This window comes from Crotalus tigris, unplaced genomic scaffold (assembly GCF_016545835.1).
Source record: "Crotalus tigris isolate CLP2741 ecotype Arizona unplaced genomic scaffold, ASM1654583v1 scf7180000020772.1195989, whole genome shotgun sequence".
NCBI lineage: Eukaryota > Metazoa > Chordata > Lepidosauria > Squamata > Viperidae > Crotalus > Crotalus tigris.
In genome coordinates, this window is record NW_024098171.1 from 145,957 (window position 1) to 159,966 (window position 14,010).

Genomic DNA, 14,010 nt, shown 5'->3' on the forward strand with positions numbered 1-14,010 from the left:
CCCCTGATCCTCTTTGTTGCTCTTCTCTGTACTCTTTCTAGAGCAGGGGTAGTCAACCTTGGCTCTTTTATGACTCGTGGACTTCAACTCCCAGAATTCCTGAGCCAGCACAGCTGGCTCAGGAATTCTGGGAATTGAAGTCCACGAGTCATAAAAGAGCCAAGGTTGACTACCCCTGTTCTAGAGTCTCAACATCTTTTTTACATCGTGGTGACCAAAACTGGATGCCGTATTCCAAGTGTGGCTTTACCAAGGCCTTGTAAAGTGGTAGTAACACTTTACCTGATCTTGATTCTATCCCTCTGTCAATGCAGCCTAGCACTGTGTTGGCTTTTTTGGCAGCTGCAGCACACGGCTGGCTCCTATTTAAGGGATCGTCCACTAGGACTCCGAGATCCCTCTCACAGTTGCTACTATTGAGCAAGGTACCCCCTATCCCATACCTATTTGGTTTTTCTTGCCTAAATGTAGAACCTTGCTTGTTTCACCACTGAATTTCATTTTGTTAGACAGCCTTAACAACAGTTTGCTTAGTGACTGTCCAAAGTTACACGGGCACTGAAAAAAAGCGAGTCAGGACCACTTTTCACGCTTACGGCCAATGCGGCATCCTGCGTGGTCACATGATCAAAACTGAGATGCTTGGCAATTGGCATGTACTTAGGACTGTTGCAGCATGCCGGGGTCGCACGATCGGTTTTTGCGACTTCCTGACAGAGCAACAGCCAGATTCACTTAACAACTGTGTTGCTATCTTAACAGCTGCCAGGGTTCACTTGTGGCAATAAAGGTCTCCAAATGGTGTGAAACGCATTGAGCAACTGTTTCGCTGCGCAACAGGAACAGGGATTTAGCCTCCACGCCCTTGCCCTTTATCATCTTCGTTGCTCTTCTCTGCCCAGTTTCCAGCGCCTCTTGTACAGTGTGTTTTTACTTCCTCATGTGCCGTTCCTGGTTCCCCCCCCCCCCCGGCTTGTACAGCAAACTGGCAACTTTGGAATTGCTGCCAGGTAAACAATTTGTTTGCAGCAACGGGCAAGATTTCAAAAACCTCATTAATGGCGATGGGACTTTCAAGACCAAACACACACACACATACACAACAACACACGTGGGCTGACCCCCCTGGGTAGGTTTAAATGCTTCCAGACCCCCGAGACAGGAAACGATCAAATTAAGAGTTTTTTAAGTGGGGTAAAAAAAATGTCCATTGTAAACGGCATGTTGTACCTGTGCCAACGGCTATGAGGCTTTGGATTACAACACCCATCGTTACAAACCATCTCCTCCTCCTCCTCCTTCCCCCTCCCCATAAAGCTGGGCTTCTTGGAAGCCATGGGGTTTAAATACACGATGCATCTGGAAGGCATTAAAATCTAGCTCAAGGCACAGAGAGGGATCTGACAGGCCTTCCCACCACAGCCAAACTCCGAGAGCAACTGGGGCGATTAACCAGGAAATTCCAAATAAAAGAATGCAGCGCGTCGTTGGGAATGACCATCTATACATCTTACTGTGAAGGCGGTCCTCGTTCAAGGACCGCGTGAAGTTGCGATAGCACTGCAGACGGCGACTTAGGACCGTTTTCACATTTACGACCGTTGCAGCGTCCAGGTGGCATATTGGAATATGGTGAGGTTTGAATACAGGGAGTCCTCGACATATAACGGTCCGTTCCGTGGCCGTTTTGAAATGACAACGGCGCTGAAAAAAGTGACCGATGACCGTGTGTCACACTTAACAACGGTTGCAGCGTCCCCACGGTCACATGATCAAGATTCAGACGCTCAGCAACGACTCGTTTTTATGACGGTTGGCAGTGTCCCCGCGGTCACATGGTCAAGATTCAGACGCTCGGCAACTGACTCATTTTTATGACGGTTGGCAGTGTCCCCGCAGTCACATGATCAAGATTCAGACGTTCAGCAACCGACTCGTTTTTATGGTGGTTGCAGTGTCCCCACGGTCACATGATCAAGACTTAGACGCTCGGCAACCGACTCATTTTTATGACGGTTGGCAGTGTCCCCGCGGTCACATGATCAAGAATCAGACGCTCGGCAACCGACTCATTTTTATGGCGGTTGCAGTGTCCCCACGGTCACATGATCAAGATTCAGATGCTCGACAACCGACTCATTTTTATGGCGGTTGCAGTGTCCCCGCGGTCACATGATCAAGAGTCAGATGCTCGGCAACTGACTCATTTTTATGACGATTGGCAGTGTCCCCGCGGTCACATGATCAAGACTCAGACGCTCGACAACCGACTCGTTTTTTTGACGGTTGGCAGTGTCCCCGCGGTCACATGATCAAGACTCAGACGCTCAACAACCAACTCATTTTTATGGCGGTTGCAGTGTCCCCGCGGTCACATGATCAAGACTCAGACGCTTGGCAACCGACTCGTTTTTATGACGGTTGGCAGTGTCCCTGCGGTCACATGATCAAGATTCAGACACTCAGCAACCGACTCGTTTTTATGGACGTTGCAGCGTCCCTGGGGTCACATGACCCCCCTCCTTTTTGCGACTTCCTGAGTAGAAACCTCAGTGGGGAAGCCAGATTCAAATTAACAACCCTGTTACTAAGTTAACAACGACAGGGATTCAACTTAACAATTGTGCGGCAGGAAAGATCGTAAGCGGGGCAAGGCTCCCTTGCATAATTGCCATGCTTAGCGACAGAGATTTTGGGCCAAATTCTGGTCGTACGTTGAGGACTACCTGCGTGCTGGCCAGTTGAAAAGGCAATGCGTTAACAACTCTACTCCACTCATTGTATCCCTGGATGTACAATCCAGAGCTGGAAAAAAAAAGTTCCACAGAATGAACTTTGAGGATGGTGGAGATCCGTGCACTGAAAAGAACGTGAGGACCCGCCTTCTGCAATCAGGTGTCTTCTAGAACTGTTGGGTCACAATTTCCATCATCCCCAACCGGCATCTGACCATCTTTCCCCTTCCAGCTAGGAGTTGTCCACTACGACTCCAAGATCCCTCTCACAGTTACTACTACTGAGCAAGGTACAGGTATAGTATAGTATACATATGACCACAATTGAGCCCAAAATTTCTGTCATTAAGTGACACACCGGTTAAGTGAGTTTTGCCCCATTATAGGACCTTTCCTGCCGCGGTTCTTAAGTGAATCCTGTTGTCATGGTTCCGACAAAGGAAACTCTTTTAAAGAACTTTGAGGCATTGTTTACCTTAAAGAATCTTTTATTCAAGTAGCATAATATCGGCACTACATAATCAAAGCCAAAAACTGAATTCCCCTCCCCTGGGCACCTAGTATCAAAGCACAATTCCCTCCTCCAATTAACAGTTATAAATCACATTCTCCAATTAGCTTGAAGCCCAGGCTTCCTCTCCAGTTCTCCAGCCGCCAATTCCTTATCAGCTCTGGTTACAATAACCTTGATTCTCACTCTAGGTTCAGTGTTGTTATGTCTAGCTGGACTCTCCGTTCACATCCCCCCCCAGCATCATTTAACTCTAAAAGCAAAAGGGAAAAAGATGTTTTGTCAGTGCAAAACATCCGACGTTAGCAGCATTGACACCCTGCAGTTGATAACTTAGTAGCCCGGTTGTTAAGTGAATCTGGCTTCCCCACTGACTTTGCTTGTGAGAAAGTCACAAAACAGGATTGCATGACCCCGGGACACTGCACACCGTCATAAATATGAACCACTTTGCCAAATGTCTGAATTTCAATTCCATAATCGTGAGGTTGTTAACTGTGAAAAACAGTCACGAAGTCACTTTTTTTCAGACCCATTGTAACTTTGAACAGTCACTAAACGAACCGTTGTAAACCGTGGACACGCTATAGTCCTTGACTTTCAGCCAGAATTGAACTTGCAGTTTTGAACTTGCAATCTTGGGTGGAAATGTGGACCGTACGTCACTAAATGAACTATTTAATAATAATAATAGTAAAGTTGGAAGGGACCTTGGAAGTCATCCAGTCCAACCCCCTGCTCGGGCAGGAAACCCTATACCATTTCAGACAAATGGCTGTCCAGTCTCTTCTTAAAAACTTCCAATGTTGGAGCATTCAGTTTCTGGAGGCAGATTGTTCCACTGGCTAATTGTTCTAACTGTCAGGAAATTTCTCCTTAGTTCCAGGTTGCTTCTCTCCTTGATGAATTTCTATCCGTTGCTTCTTGTCCTGCCTTCAGGTGCTTTGGAGAATAGCTTGATTCCCTTTTCTTTGGGGCAGCCCCTGAGATATTGGAGTCAGTTGTGAATCTCGATCACGTGACCCACGGGGTGTTTGCAACGGTCGTTAAGTGGGAAAAACGGTCCTAGGTCCCTTTTTTCACTGCTGTCGTAACTTCAAACGGTCACTAAACGAATGGCTGTAAATTGAGGATAATCTGTAGTCCTGACATGGCTTACAATTGAGGCTTGCAATTTGGGTCCTGAATTGTGACAGTCACAAAGCGGATCACCACACCGTGTCAGCTTTACGATCCTTTTCACGGTGACTGTTGAGTGAACGACGCAGTCATTAAGCAAGTTAATTGCTTGCGGTGGGGAGGGTTTTACCAGGAAACGGAGGTACATGTGGAGGTCATGTCACCACAGGGATTACACAATGGTGTGTAAATGCAGGCCAGCTGCCGAGGGCCCAAAATGTGGTCGCGTCACTCACTTCAAGGCGAGGAGGAATGTCAGAACTTCAAATCCAGGTCATAATAATAATAATAATGTTGGAAGGGACCTTGGGGGTCATCTAGTCCAACCCCCTGCTCAGGCAGGAAACCCTAAACCATTCCAGACAAATGGCTGTCCAGTCTTTTCTTAAAAACTTCCAGTGTTGGAACATTCACCGCTTCTGGAGGCAGGTGGTTCCACTGATTAATTGTTCTCACTGCCAGTAAGTTTCTCCTTAGTTCTAGGTTGCTTCTCTCCTTGATGAGTTTCCATCCGTTGCTTCTTGTCCGGCCTTCAGGCGCTTTGGGGAATAGCTTGACTCCCTCTTCTTTGGGGCAACCCCTGAGATACTGGAAGACTGCTATCCTGTCCCCCCTCGTCCTTCTCTTCATTAAACTAGACATCCCCAATTCCAGCAACCGTCCCTTATATGTTTTAGCCTATAATCACAAGTGCATTCCCATGTAACCCTATCCTATGAGCCAATTCCCACACTGATAAAAAAAAAAATCCGCAAACTTTCTCCTTAGCAGATGACCAAAAGAAAAATTTCCAGCCTCCAGTCAAATTGCTTACAAATGGGAAATCTGCTGGAATTTTGACAGACTCACTCCAGTTCCCTGCAATAAATCTTGCTAAAGATAACCTGGCCAGACTCTGCTACTTGGATGGGATCCCTTTGGATTTACGGCAGTTGCCCAAAGGAAACACGGTTTAATGAGAATTATGAACTAGTCATAATCTGCCTTGCTTTACTTTTATGGGTGCGCGGTGAAGTCTAAGGGCTGGAGGCGGGTCGCAAATCTACCCGAATTTGACTGAATGGGAGCTGTGCCAATAGGGACACCCGATCAAGCACGGTGAGACAAACCATGGCTTAATGTAAATCAGAGTATAGATTGGCTAATTTAGCACGAAACCTGCTACATTCTGTGGAACAAACCATTTAGAAGAGAATGTTTGTAACTTGGGACCAGCCACAATTTACAAACCGTGGAAAAAGGATAAAAACCGAAGGTAGAAACAAACAGACCGCAACATATCCTCTCCAGCAGCCAAAACCCAGATTAGCAGGGGTTAACGCCAGACAAACATTCAAGCACTAAATCAAGGAACTAGGGAGAAGAAAACCACACTCCCACCAACACTGACAGGCATTGTATATGAACAAAGTACAAGCCCGACATCCTCCTAGCACTGATGATATTACATACGTGGGTAATGAGACGTCTCTAAGAAAGCCACCAAGAGTTCACCAAGGACCCCACAGTCCTCCTCCTCACTCCTCCTCCTCCCTGCAAACCCCTCTCCTCCTAGCATTGAAGATGTTACCTAGTTGGGTCATGAAACGTCTACAAGAAAACCACCCAGCTCAGAGAGCACCAAAGACCCCATAGTCCTCCTCCTCCCCTCAATCTCACACCCTTCTAGTACTGATGATGTTATCTAGTTGGGTCATGAGACGTCTGCAAGAAAGCCACCCAGCTCAGAGAGCACCAAGGACTCCACAGTCCTCCTCCTCCTTGTCCTATTCCCCACACACCCCATCCCTTCTAGCACTGATGATGTTACCTAGTTGGGGCATGAGACGTCTGCAAGAAAGCCACCCAGCTCAGAGAGCATCAAAGACTCCAAAGTCGTCGTCGTCCTCCTCCTCCCTGCACACCCCACTCCTTTCTAGGACTGATGATGTTACCTAGTTGGGTCATGAAACATCTACAAGAAAACAACCCAGCTCAGAGAGCACCAAGGACCCCACAATCCTCCTCCTCCTCCTTTTGGCAAACCTCATTCCTTTCTAGCACTGATGACATTACCTAGATGGCTAATGGAAAACATCTGCAAGAAAACCACCAAGTTCAGAAAGCACAGAGGACCCCAGTCATTCTCCTCCTCCTCCCTGCAAACCCCTCTCTTTCTAGCACTGAAGATGTTACCTAGTTGGGTCGTGAAACATCTGCAAGAAAACCACCCAGCTCAAACAGCACCAGGGACCCCACAGTCCTGCTCCTCCTCCTCCTCCTCCTCCTCCTCCTCCTCCTTTTGGCAAACCCCATTCCCTTCTACCACTGATGACGTTACCTAGTTGGGTCATGACACATCTGCAAGAAAACAACCCATACGTGGGTAATGAGACGTCTCTAAGAAAGCCACCAAGCTCAGAGTTCACCAAGGATCCCACAGTCCTCCTCCTCCTCCTCCCTGCAAACCCCTCTCCTCCTAGCACTGAAGACGTTACCTAGCTGGGTCGTGAAACATCAGCAAGAAAGCCACCCAGCTGAGAGAGCATCGAAGACCTCCCAAGTCTTCCTTCCTCCTTCCCTCTGCCAACCCCACTCCCTTCCAGCACTGATGACGTAAGCTAGTTGGGTCGTCAAACGTCTGCCAGAAACCCACCAAGGCACCCACAGCACGAGCTGTCGAAGCCCCAGAACACCCGGCTGAGGTTTCGTGGGAAAGCGTCCTTCCTTACCTGCGACGTTCTGTTGAACGTCCAAGTTGACGTTCACGAAGAACCGGATGCTCTCGCCCGACACGATGGAGGAGTTGACCGTGTCAAAGAGTTCTTCGCCTCCCACCTCCTCTTTGTTGTCACAGCCATCGTCCGTATCGCACTTCAGGTAACCTGCCAGGTGAGAAGTATTCATTATTGCCCATTTCCCGCTCCATTCATCAAGAAATCCATCAAGGATTAGATTTGTCTAATATTGAAAAATTAGGTCTAGAGGGGAAAAGAAAATTAATGATCACGAATCTGTTTGACTTATTGATTAACCCAGGCAGTGTGTGTGTGTGTGTGTGTGTGTGTCTTTTGTTATTTGGGTTTTCTCCCGCATAAAATTGGAAGTGTCTTGGCGACGTTTCGACGAAGTCCCATTCGTCATCTTCAGCCTGGTGTTTTCGGCTTCATGCTTCTAGGAACACGTGCTTCCTAGAAGCACGAAGCCGAAAACACCAGTCTGAAGATGACGAATGAGAGTTCGTCGAAACGTCGCCAAGACACTTCCAATTTGACGCGGGAGAAAACCCGAATAACCAAAGACCTACGTACAAACACCAAAGGGGATATTGTATTATTAAGTAGATGACTTAATACAGTGGGAAATAGATAACTTTTAGGAAACAGAACCAAATTATATTTAAACAGATAATAATGTGTATTTTGAACATCATAGTTTGTTATGAAGTAAGATAAGGGAAATCTTGGGTTACCCAAGATCTGAAAATTATGGCTATCAAAGGTTAAATTGGAATATCGATGAGAAGTTAAAAATTATGGAAAAATTAATAACAGGATATGGATTGTTTATGAAGACTGAATGTGATTAAGATATGTATAAGCTAAAAATTTATTGATAAATGTAATAATGATGTTTTTATTGAGTTCATATAATTAGAAATGCACTAGCTTGAATACGAGACAGTAAATGTTAAGGGGAAAAAGAGAAGAAATATCTGATGTTGTAACCTGAGGTTTGCACTAAAGATTTTGTTATTGAACTATTGGTTAACCCAGTCACCACGTTGCTTTTTAAATACTCAAATGTAAAATTGGAAAATTAATAAAATATTATTAAAAAAAAGACTCGTGAACTTCGAATTATTTTTGTTAGGAAAGACAGGAGCAAATTATGAGAAAGACTGTATGTATTTAATTTTACGTGTACTAACTGCAACAAGAATTGTATTTGCCCAACACTGAAAAATGAAAATTCACCAACTGAAGAAGAACAAATTAAGAAAATTTTAGAGTGTGCAGAAATGGAAAGAACAGCTTTAAAGATAAAAGAGAAAGAAGATTCGGTGTATTTTAGAACATGGGATAATTTTTATGAATGGCTAGAAGGACGACTTAGAGAGAAAGGAATGTGATATGTAACACATAATATAATAGTAAGAAGAAGACTATTGAGAGATTAACATATTATTTATGATAATTATTATTCATTGTTTTTTTAAATACACGAACCCAGGCAACATGCTGCTTGCTAAATGTTAAGAATGTTATTTTACAAATAGTGGATAGGTGGACTTTAGATAAGAAAGTTGGAATAACATTAGGAGATGAAAATTTGGTAATTCAGATTAAAGATCAGAATAAGGCTCACATAAAAAGAATTTATAATGTGTTAATAGAATTGGATTCGGAAACGGAATTGGTTAAAGATTATATGGTTAAATGGGCTCAGAATATCCAGGAACCGATCCCATTGGATTTATGGGAGATAATTTGGATTAGAAATGTTAAATTTACACAGGCTCAAAATTTAAGGGAAATTTTTTATAAAATGCTTTATAGGTGGCATTTGGATCCTAAAAAGTTGTCCTGTATGTACTCTAACTTACAGCCCAAATGTTGGAGATGTGGTAGTTCTGATGCAACTTATTTTCATGTTTGGTGGACTTGTAAAAATATTAAGGCTTTTTGGATTATGATTTGGTGGAACATTCAGAATATTTTTAAAAGGAAGATAAAGTTTACTCCTCAACTATTTTTATTAGGGATTTTTGAGGATTTTGATGTCAAAGAAACTATTTTAATGTTGAATTTAATTACAGCAGCAAGGCTATTGATAAGTCAATATTGGAAGAAAGATTCATTGCCTACAATAGAAGAATGGATACTTAAGGTTTCTAATTTAGCAGAAATGGCTAAAATTTCTGCTTATTTAAAGGATCACACACAAGAAAGATATATTATGGTATGGAGAAGATGGATAGATTATATTCAGATTAAATATGGAACTAAAAAGTTCCATTTATTATATGATTAAATTTTAATATAATAAGTATTATTAATAGTATTTTATAATTGGAATTATTTAGTTTATTTACTGTTATGGTTTTTTATAATAATTGTTTAAAAATGGATTTGTTTGTAATATGTTATTAAGGTTTAAAGGGAGTTAAGGATTAAGTAAGAATTTAGTTGTTGTATAAATTGTTAAATTTAATTAGATTATGTTTAACCTATTTGTTGAATTTAATTAGATTATGTTTAATATGTTTGTAATAACCCTGTACTTGGCTCTGGGAAGTGGGGGGGTGTGTGTGTGGGAGGGTGGGGATGGGTGGGTTAGTGGGTTTATTCTGTTAATTGTTAATAAAACTTTTTAAATAATAAAAAAGAATGTTATTTTAAAAAATCCTAACCCTAATCCCAACCCCAACCCTAACCCTGACCCCACCCTATTCCTAGTCCTATAAAAATTAATAATATATATACATACATACATACTTGTTTTCTGAGGTTTTCGCAGGTATTTGTATGTAGGTCTTTGGTTATTCGGGTTTTCTCCCGCGTAAAATTGGAAGTGTCTTGGCGACGTTTCGACGAAGTCTCATTCGTCATCTTCAGGCTGGTGTTTTCGGCTTCGTGCTTCTAGGATGAAGCCGAAAACACCAGCCTGAAGATGACGAAGCACAAAGCTGAAAACACCAGCCTGAAGATGATGAATGGGACTTCGTCGAAATGTCGCCAAGACACTTCCAATTTTACGCGGGAGAAAACCCGAATAACCAAAGACCTACATATATACATACATACACATACATACATACATACATACATACATACATACATACATACAAAGACTTGTAAACTTCAAGTCTCAGAATTCCCCAGCCAGCATAGGGGGGAAATTGCCATTCCTCCTGCAAGATGGATTAACGTGTCTTTTTCTTGGACAGTGGGCAAACATCCACAACCAATGTTCCATTTCCATGGAAGACCTCCGAGACCTTGGCTGGGCCCAATAGGATTCTTGCAATTAAAAATAACGCCGGCTGATCATAAAGCGTGTTAGCGAGTTTTTATTTTTCATGTTCTTCTAATTAAAAAGAACCCTATTCTCCAAAGCAGCAGCGGAAGGCAGGACAAGGAGCAACAAGGATGGAAACAAATCAAGGAGAGAAACAATTTAGAACTAAGGAGAAACTTCCTGACAGGGAGGAAGAATTAACCAGCGGAACGACTTGCCACCAGAACTTGTGGGCGCTCCATCACTGGAGGCTTTTAAAAAAAGAGACCGGACCGCCATTTGTCCGGAATGGTATAGAATTTCCTGCTTGGGCAGGGGGTTGGACTAGATGACCTCCAAGGTCCCTTCCAAGTCTGCGACTCTGGAGAGGAACAACTCAAGCAAATGTGCAAGGATGTCATTCCTCCAATTGAAGTTTGGCCAAGTTGCAAAGCAGATCCTGTTTTCAACAGGGGGGAAAAAAGCAGCATCCTTTCAGGTCATCCATAATGGGAAAGACGGCAAATCGTCCTAGACTTATGACAGTTCGTTTAACGACTGTTCGAAGCTACAACAGCGCCGGAAAAAAAAGTGACTTAGGACCGTTTTTCACACTTAACGACCGTCGCAGCACGTGATCAAAATTGGGATGCTTGGCAACTGAGTCCTGCGGCTTATGTGATCCCCATTTTGTGACCTTCTGACAAGCAATGGGGGAAGTCAGATTCGCTTAACGGCCGTGTTACTCACTTAACAACTGCAGTGATTCACTTAACAGCCAGAAAGGTCGTAAAATGGGGCAAAACTCACTAAGAACTGCCTGGCTTAGCCGCTAGCTACCGGCTAAGAAAATGTCGTTTTCTTTCTGATTTTGGCAGAAGAAAAGAAATGACCCAAAAAAAAAAAAAAAATGACAAGGCTTTGCCCTGTGGAAAAATCTCCCCTCCTGGTATTTATTGTCGGTATTTATTGTTCCTGTGACCCTGGGCTTTCAATTGTGGTGGGCCTCCCTCAGTCACTACAATAAGGAATATAAAAATTGAATAAAACCAATTTTTTAAAAAAATATAAACGGAACAGTCTCGAGAAAAAGAACATTGTTATTTGACGTAGGTCTGGAAGGATGCTCAAAAAAACATTTTAAAAGGACAGCAGTCCTGAGGTAAAAATAAGGAATTAATGACCATTTTTCCACTTCGGAGTTAAGATCCTCATTTGTGAGTAATTGCACGAAGTGTGAAGGTAATGTTCCAATTACCTAATGAGTGACACTCCAAGTGAGAATTACTCAGCCCTGTGAGAGAAACACGCTTCAATTATACCATGTTGCTTCTTATTTCCAGACTCATTTTGTGACCGGCTGAAAATTCAGCGAGTCTGCCTAATGGGGTACATGCAAGTCCTCGACTTATAAGCACAACCGGGCCCAACCTTTCTGTCAGCCAAGTGAGAGGTTGGTGAAGTGAATTTTGCCCCATTTTACGAACCTTTCTCGTCCAAGTTGTTAAATGAATCGCTGCAGTTTTTTTTTTTCAGTTAGTAACAGGGTCGTTAAATGAATCCGGATCCCCCCCCCCTGGACTTTGCTTGCCAAAAAGTCGCAAAAGGGGATCATGTGATCCCCCTGGGACACTGCGACCGTCATATATATGAGTCGGTTGCCAAGATCGGAATTTGGATCATGTGACCACGGGGACGCTGCCAGGGGTTGTAAGGGTGAGGATCGGTTGCAAATCCCTGTTTTAGCACCGTCGTGAATTCAAAGTACTTTCTGTACTAGGAATTGTGCCTGCAAGCTGTGAGAATGCCATACAGGTGGTCCTCGTCTTACAACAGTTTGTTTAGTGACCATTTGAAGTTACGATGACGCTGAAAAAAAGGGACTTAGGACCGTTTTTCACACTTAGGGGCCACGGCAACCTCCCGTGGTTGCGGGATCAAAATTCAGACTGACTCATACAAAACTCACTTCACCAATGTCTCACTTTAGCCACAGAAATGTTGGGCTCGATCCTGGTCGTAAGTCGAGGACCCCCTGTACTGTATATATATATATATATTTTTAAAGATAAAAATTAATCGTCATCCACATTCAGACAAAAGAGACAAGCAACTGCCTGGCTAGCAACGTGTAAAAATAGTCCTGGACTTACAACAGCTTGTTTAGTGACCCTTTGAAGTTACAACGGAACTTGAAAAAAGGGACTTATGACCGTTTTTTCACACTTACGACCGTTGCAGCATCCCCCCCCCCGGAGTCACGCGATCCAAATTCAGACGCTGGGCAACTGATTCATATTTACGACGGTCGCAGCGTCCCGAAGTCACGTGACCAACTTTCACAATCGCCTGACAAGCAACATCAACGGGGGAGCCCGATTCGCTTAACGACCGTGTTACTCAACATGAACTGCAACGATTTCCTTAACAAGGAAGGCCGTAAAAATGGGACGAAACTCACTTAAGAACGGTCTTGCTCGGCAAGGGAAATCCTTGGGGCTGGACGGTGGTCGTTAAACCGAGGACTCCTTGTGTTCTGTTTGGCCAACTGTAGGATGAGATCTGCAGCAATTCGGTTAACGACCGCGGCAAAACTCACTTTCTCGCTCGGCAAAGGGAAAATTGGGGGGCTGAATTGTGGTCGTGAGGCGAGGACTACCCGGGTTGGATGAGATTGGCCTCCCCTCCCGACTTTGATTCTGCAGGGACAACAAAGTGTGTACTTAAAAAAATATTGGGCCCCGTCCAAATCCCTGAGCGACATTTCCTACTCAGCGCACAAAAATCTGTGCGACGCTGCAGGAGGGCAAAAACTGAATGCTTTTCGGAGTGGGATGAAAGGGAAGAGTCGTTTGTTCCACAACTGGACAAAATACCCCCAGGGAGGGGCCGGTTGTACGAGTAAAGGGCGGGGGGGGGGGAGGTTGGCGAGACCAAAGAGACACACAATTGACTCTTTCCGTGCCAGCGGCTGGACTTCTAAAGCTCTCCTCACAAATATAAGCAGCCAACCCCATTAGTAGTAGTATTCCAGTATCTCAGGGGCTGCCCCAAAGAAGAGGGAGTCAAGCTATTCTCCAAAGCGCCTGAAGGCAGGACAAGAAGCAACGGATGGAAACTAATCAAGGAGAGAAGCAACCTAGAACTAAGGAGAAACTTCCTGACAGTGAGAACAATTAACCAGTGGAACAACCTGCCTCCAGAAGCGGTGAATGCTCCAACACTGGAAGTTTTTAAGAAGAGACTGGACAGCCATTTGTCCGAAATGGTGTAGGGTTTCCTGCCTGAGCAGGGGGTTGACTAGATGACCTCCAAGGTCCCTTCCCTTCTACTTACTATTACTATTATTATTATTATTATTATTATTATTATTATTATTATTATTATTATTATTATTATCGATCATCGCACAGTCAGCCAGATGTTCAGACTGGATTTGGCATTTTGTCTACCTATCGAGTCCTTACCCAGGACCTGGGATAGGCAGATGTGGATGTTTGATGGTATTACAGATATCGTCGCAGGATGGAAGCAGTTCCTAGTAAGGCCGCCTTTTGCAATTGACTAATAGCAAATTTGTCAATGCCAATGGTGTTCAAGTGGTGC

General features: G+C 43.9%; 1 protein-coding gene across 3 annotated transcripts in view; it reads right to left on the bottom strand.

The window, feature by feature from the left end:
* Positions 1 to 14,010, bottom strand: part of SLC4A11 (solute carrier family 4 member 11) — a 128,066-nt gene that overhangs the window by 72,288 nt on the left and 41,768 nt on the right. For all 3 annotated transcript variants that reach the window (XM_039368366.1, XM_039368365.1, XM_039368367.1), the window contains exon 3: positions 7,137 to 7,289. In XM_039368366.1, the coding sequence (XP_039224300.1) occupies positions 7,137 to 7,289 (153 nt within the window). The remainder of the gene's footprint in view (positions 1 to 7,136; positions 7,290 to 14,010) is intronic.